Genomic DNA, 6,549 nt, shown 5'->3' with positions numbered 1-6,549 from the left:
TACATGTACTTAGACATTTTTTTTTCTTTTTTTGCAGGTGCAGTGTTGCGGTACATTTCTGGGCAGCCTGTTGCTGGGTCCTTTTATCTTCCGTGGCAGTGCAAGAGTGTTCCTGAGGTAATGTCCACAGTACTGTCCACAGATCACTGCTGTGAGCTGCGTACATGTACTTAGACATTTTTTTTTCTTTTTTTGCAGGTGCAGTGTTGCGGTACATTTCTGGGCAGCCTGTTGCTGGGTCCTTTTATCTTCCGTGGCAGTGCAAGAGTGTTCCTGAGGTTGAGGTCCTGTTGTGCGTGGCCTGTAATCAAAAAAATGTCGTCTTCTGGTAGCCCGCCCTTCGGTTCACAAACTGAGGTATTTTTTTTTTTTTGGTTTTTTTGTAAAAAATACAAAAAAAAACATTTTTTTAAATCAACGACATTTACACAGGTGGCCGAAACATCACAGGAGATGCTGCCAGAAGAGGACGGAAGGGGTGGAGAAAGACACGGAGCGGGCGATCATAGTGTAAGTTTCATACAGGAATTGTTTACCACAGCACACCAAACATATAAGTAAATAATTTTTTTTTGTTTTCTTCACTAAAGGCTTCAACTTCTAGGGCTCATGATAGAGCTCCCCCAAGACCGTCCCAGGGTCGTCGTCGAGGTGGCGGTGGTCATAGTGTAAGGTTTTTTTTTTTTTTTATTTTTTTTTTTTTTCATGTCAGTGTGAATTTTTGTCTATTTTTTTTTTTAATTTCTTTTTTCTTTCTTTGAACAGGCATCCCAGCGTGCTCCCGATTCTGACGGTGAGGAGGCCGGATTTATCAACATCGACCTCCTCATCGATGAAGTTAGAGAGAGGGAGCCGCTGTGGAACATGGCTGACCGCCGCCACGCTGATTCGATCGTAACCCGTCGACTCTGGGACGAGGTATGCCACGCAGCGGTAGAAGGTTGGGGGGAGCTCAATTCTCGTGGCCAGAAGAAACAGCGTAAGTATTCACAGTTCAGTAGGTTATGCTGCATGATGTAATGTGTTGTATAATAACCACTTTCTGCTTTCCACTTTCAGGTGACAAACTTCAGAAGCGGTGGCGGTCTATCAGGGATCGCTTCAAAAAGGAGTTAAATCAAGAGATGCAGGCCCCGAGTGGATCCGGAGGACGCAGATCGAAGTACCGTTACTTTAGAGCGTTGTCGTTCCTCCGGACAACTATGGTGTGCAGAAGGTAAATATTCCACACAATATGTACAAAGTATAATATTTTATGTCTGTTTTTTTTTGCTTTTTTTTTTTAGTCAGGGCCAATGTATAGCAATTAAATTAATTATTGTTTTGTTTTTACTCTTTTTAACAGCACCGTCTGCAGCACTCAGGAGCCTGCATCGAACCCGACAGGAGCGATCCCTGAACAGTCCGCCACTGGTGAACACACGCACAGACCCCACCCATCTGAACCTTCCCTTCCATCTACATCTGTCCCATCCACCTGCGCTGGAGCTTCCCGTGAGACTTCATTACCTGAAGCTGCTGGTGATGAGATAGCTTTTCCCCTACCCCACCCCTCTGACACTGCTGCCCTCAGTAGAACACCTTTGGGTTCTGGGCGTCAGCGTCATAGGGGTCAGGAAAAGAGCTATGCGCCAGAGTTCTTGCATCTAAATGCAGCCTTCGAGAACGCCATTCAATTATTATCCGAACAAAATCGTGCATCTTTTAGCTTCCTAAATGCAAATATGGAAAAAAATACACACGAATTGTGCACGCGTCTGGACAGGCTGCATTTAGATGCAAGTAAATCTCCCAATCATTGTTTTTTTCAAGCCGTACTAGAGCGCATGGAAAAGCTATCTCTTGACCAGCAGATGCATGTAATGCAAGCCACACGGAAGGCTCTGGGGCAGGTTGACTCCCAACCACCTCCACCCACCCCTACAAGACCACCTGCCCCCCCTCCAGCCATTGTCCCTACTCCCCCTGCTGCCCAGTACCAGCCTGCTGCCCAGTACCAGCCTGCTGCCCAGTACCAGCCTGCAGCCCAGTACCAGCCTGCAGCCCAGTACCAGCCTGCTGCCCAGTACCAGCCTGCTGCCCAGTACCAGCCTGCTGCCCAGTACCAGCCTGATGCCCAGTACCAGCCTGCGGCCCAGTACCAGCCTGCGGGCCAGTACCAGCTCCCAACCACATCTGCCCCTACACTTCCTACCCACTACCACATCTCGCCTTCCACAACCATCATGACCCCAACTCAAACCACTAATTCACCCGCCACCTCTTCTGTCTCCCAATCCCTCCACTCCACCCCTCAATCCTTACCAAATCCCATCCCATCTCCTGGTTTCCCTCTTGGTTTCTCTACCACACCTTCATCTTCTGTTACTTCCCCACCACCACCACCAACACCACTTTCCACCCTCAATACTCCAACTGTGCGTGTGTTCCCACCTGTCAGCCCCTCCAGTACTATCTCCACCCCAAGCCCAAGATTTACAAATTTATAATTTATTTATCTATGTAATAAAAAATAAAAGTTTTTGGTTGAAAAGTATTTATTTGTTCTTGTTTTTTTTGGTGTGAATATTATTTAGCAAGTTAAGTTAATAATAAGGTAATACAAAAACATAACATGTTGTAATTTGACGGGGTAAAAATTACAAATTTTTAAAGCGAGTGAAAGATTAAAATTAACAAGGTTAACAAGATATTATTTAATTTATTTATAATTATTTTTATTTGTTATAAAACTGAAGAAAAATCTTACACCATTTGATCTTGCCAATCTACTCTACCTTCTGGGGACACAAAATAGTTAGCATATATGTCACGGATTGTTGAACAGGCAACACTACTCCTAAATCCAGGACTGGTGTAGTCTGACAAAGAGGTGGATTCCAAACTCTGGTCATCCAACGACAAAGGTTCCTTTGTTAAAACAAAATTGTGCAGTACCACACATGCTTTCACTATTTCATCAACAGTTTCAATGTTTAAATTAATGGCTGTTAACAAGACTCGCCATTTGCTGGTTAGTATCCCAAAGGAGCATTCCACCATTCTTCTGGCTCTGGATAATCTGTAATTATATATTTTTTGTGTTTGCGTCAATCCACGGCTTGCATATGGCTTCAATAGATGTTGGGATAGTTGAAAGGCTTCGTCGGCCACAAAAACAAAGGGCATTGGGGGCTCACATGTGCCAGGAAGAGGTCTTGCAGGAGGGAAATCAAAAGTATTCCCATAGATTCGCCGCCCCATTGGGGACATTTTAAAGACCTGAGAGTCATTGGATCTCCCATATGCGCCAATGTCCACTGAGATGAATTTGTATTCCGCATCCGTTATTGCCATTAGGACAATTGAAAAATACTTTTTATAATTGTAGTATTCTGACCCCGAAGCAGCAGGTTTCACAATTCTGATATGTTTGCCGTCCACTGAGCCAAGGCAATTTGGAAACTGACAAATGTTATAGTATTGTTCAGCAATTGCAAGCCATCTTTCCCTGGTGGGCTGGGGGATGAAATCCTCATGGAGGCAATCCCACAAGGCTTGGCAAGTGTCTCTAATGATTCCCGAGATGGTGGAAATTCCTAGTCGAAACTGGTAGTGGAGGGATGAAAGCGACTCTCCAGTTGCAAGGAATCTGTAAAGGAAAGACAATAATTATAAAAAAATAATAGCAAACACATTACAGTTAAAAGTCAATTTACAGGAGGATACAATTTAAAAAAAAAAAAACTTACCTAAGCGTAACCAGCAAACGCTCCTCGGGTGTTATAGAGAACCGGCTGTAGGTGTCCGTTTTACGGATGTTGTCCGCAACAAGGCCAAGGAGGACGTCAAAATTATTCACTGCCATCCGGACATAGCTTGTGAATTTTTCATGGTTTCCACGGAGCTCCAGGTATAGGGTTGAAAACACCCCACGTGTCAGTCTCTGGGCAGTCAGGGGATGGATCCAAAAGCGTCGATGTCGCTGACGCCTCAGTCGCTGTCGCTCCTTTTCTCTGACGATGATAGCCAAGCGATTTGCCTCAAATATAAAATCTGCAGCGATCTTTGTGTAATTTGCAAGAATAGCATCCATGGTTTCTGCTTGTCTCTGTCTTCATTCTGTAATATATGCTTCAAAATACTGTATATATACTATATGTTCCCAATAGCCAATCAGAATACGGAACTCGTTAATTGTTTGTTTAGTGTTAAAAAAACGGATCCGTTAAAAAACGGACATAACGGATGCAAAACGGATGCAAACCGGACCCACCGGATCCGTTTTTTAACGGATCCGTCCTAAACGGATCCGCAAAAAAACGGATCCGGTGGGTCCGGTTGGCTCCGGTTTGCACAACAAAAACGGAAACGTTGGATACGGCAAAAAAAAGGACTGTGCCTGAATACAGAAAACTGATGTGTGAAAGTAGCCTAAGAAAGACAAAATCTCACGTCTTGTTTCGTAAGTATTCAGGTCTTAGTTTTATTAATCTTTGGACTGAGAGATTGCAGTTATTTAATAATAAAATTAATGCTCAAAAATACAAATTGTATAATTGTACACACAGTGTAGAACTAGAAACATTGAAATATTTTATATTCTTGGTAATGAATAACATTTAATATTTTTTGATAGCAGGTCTCCCTATATAATTGATTATTATTTAATATTGTATACGGATGAGAATATATAGAAAATGTTACTATTTATTCTTGTCATTCAAAAATCATGCATGACAGTCTAATGGTAGACAACATTTTATATGGGTACATAGGCGAATGTTTGTGTGTTAGACTCGCTGTCTGTTTCTCTAACAAGAAAATTGCTCATGTATCATGTCGGTTTTCAGTACGTTAGTGTCATATAGCGGCAAGAGTGAGTGCCAGTTGTTTTTTTTCTGTCATGTTTTATTGATTTTCGCATGCAGGGATAATTTTTGAGCTAGGAGAAGTGTTTATACCTTACCAGTGTGAAAGCATGACATATACATCCAGGTGATGGCCTATAGAAACAAGTTGTTCTAAGAAAAATGTATGTTATACATGAAAGACAGAACACTTGAAAGTGTCAGAAAATGAAAAGTATATATAGCAGTTTCACATCTGTATAGTCTTGGTGATTTATACTATATGTAAAATAAGTGTTTAACATACCATATATACGCAAGTATAAGCCGACCCGAGTATAAGCCAAAGCACCTAATGTTTCCACAAAAAACTGGGAAAACTTATTGACTCAAGTATAAGCCTTAGGTGGGAAATACAGCAGGTACTAGTACATTTTAAAAATAAAAATAGATACCAATAAAATGTAATGTGCCCATCCTTGTCCCCTAATGTACCCCATCCTTGTCCCCTGTAGTAATATGCCCCATCCTTGTGTCCTGTAGTAATGTCCCCATCCTTGTCTCCTGTAGTAATATGCCCATCTTTGTCCCCTGTAGTAATATGCCCCATCCTTGTCCTTTGTAGTAATGTTCCCCATCCCATATTATTTGCAAAATTTGCATTTATAGTGAAGATTTTATTACAGACAAACTTGAGAATATAATATATGGTTAAAACAGCCATAAAGAATAAGATAATGGCCTTGTAGGTCTTGAAAGGGAATCTGTCAGCAGGTTTTTCCTAACTCATCTGAGAGCAGCATGATGTAGGCAAGGAGATTCTGAATCCAACAATGTATAACTTTGATTACTCGGTGCTGTTGTTCTGCAATAATCTGAATTTTTAGCTTTAGTCATGTAGCTGAGCCTAGGGAGCTTCCCCTGCCCATACCAGACTCTCTATAGAGATTGTGCATTGACAGTGACATTTTAATCACAGCAGGGGGCGTGTCAGAACTCCTGTGCAGGAGCCAGCTAGACCTAGCAATGATAATCACCAAGTGATAAGACTAGTTTAAGTAAACAACAGCACAACTGATATAAGAGGCATAGTTGATTTTTCTTTTATAACCACTTTAGCATGCTGCCTTCAACTTACATAGCAAAAACATGCTGCTAAATTCCCTTTAAATATGGAAATCACGTTTAAAGCGAATCTGTGCCCAGTTTTTCACATTGCAAACTGCATACATTGCTAAATGGATCTGTGATACCATGATGCCTGTGTACTAACCAGGGCCGGCATTAGCCTGAAGTGTGCCCTGTGCAAAACTACCCTTTGGTGCCTCCACCCTACTGATTTTTTTCCCCAGTTTCCCCGGAAACAATGAGGGCTTTTTTTTGTATCCTAAGGCTGAGGCAACACAGGGATTAGTGCGAGTGCTTACATGACACGTGGCTTGTGCCCGCAGCACAGCGGGTGCTGAGTGTCATGCGCGTGTCATGCGACTGTGGTCCAATTGTGCGATCAGACCACAGTTGCGGAGGGGAGGGCCAGCTCTGCGGAAGGGAGGGACGGCGCTCCGTTGTCGGCTGATGCGAGAATCTCACTGCTCTTGTATTACACCGCTGTATTGCGAGTGCACTGCGATGTTTCTCTCGCAACATAGACTTGAATGGGTGCGAGTGAAACAAGCTCACATTGCACCCACATCATGCTGCGACTGTTTTCTCGGTCCAA

General features: G+C 42.7%; 1 protein-coding gene across 1 annotated transcript; it reads left to right on the top strand.

Annotated features, from left to right (window-relative positions):
• The first annotated feature begins 202 nt into the window (after positions 1 to 202).
• Positions 203 to 1,897, top strand: LOC142302564 (uncharacterized). The gene is made up of 7 exons (XM_075343668.1): positions 203 to 357; positions 433 to 510; positions 591 to 668; positions 766 to 979; positions 1,060 to 1,216; positions 1,346 to 1,695; positions 1,893 to 1,897. Exons 1-7 carry the CDS (start codon positions 316 to 318, stop codon positions 1,895 to 1,897), a joined length of 924 nt encoding a protein of 307 aa, XP_075199783.1. The 5' UTR covers positions 203 to 315.
• The last annotated feature ends 4,652 nt before the right edge of the window (positions 1,898 to 6,549 follow it).

Source organism: Anomaloglossus baeobatrachus, chromosome 4 (assembly GCF_048569485.1).
Source record: "Anomaloglossus baeobatrachus isolate aAnoBae1 chromosome 4, aAnoBae1.hap1, whole genome shotgun sequence".
Classification (NCBI taxonomy): Eukaryota; Metazoa; Chordata; class Amphibia; order Anura; family Aromobatidae; genus Anomaloglossus; species Anomaloglossus baeobatrachus.
This window is presented reverse-complemented; position numbering and strand designations above follow the sequence as displayed.

What these genes read in the sequence shown, in the direction of transcription:
- LOC142302564 (XM_075343668.1), top strand. Translation starts at nt 316, where the DNA reads ATGTCGTCTTCTGGTAGCCCGCCCTTCGGTTCACAAACTGAG. An exon ending in TCGTGGCCAGAAGAAACAGC is followed by an intron (nt 980 to 1,059) that starts GTAAGTATTCAC and finishes TTCCACTTTCAG; the next exon opens with GTGACAAACTTCAGAAGCGG. An exon ending in ACAACTATGGTGTGCAGAAG is followed by an intron (nt 1,217 to 1,345) that starts GTAAATATTCCA and finishes TCTTTTTAACAG; the next exon opens with CACCGTCTGCAGCACTCAGG.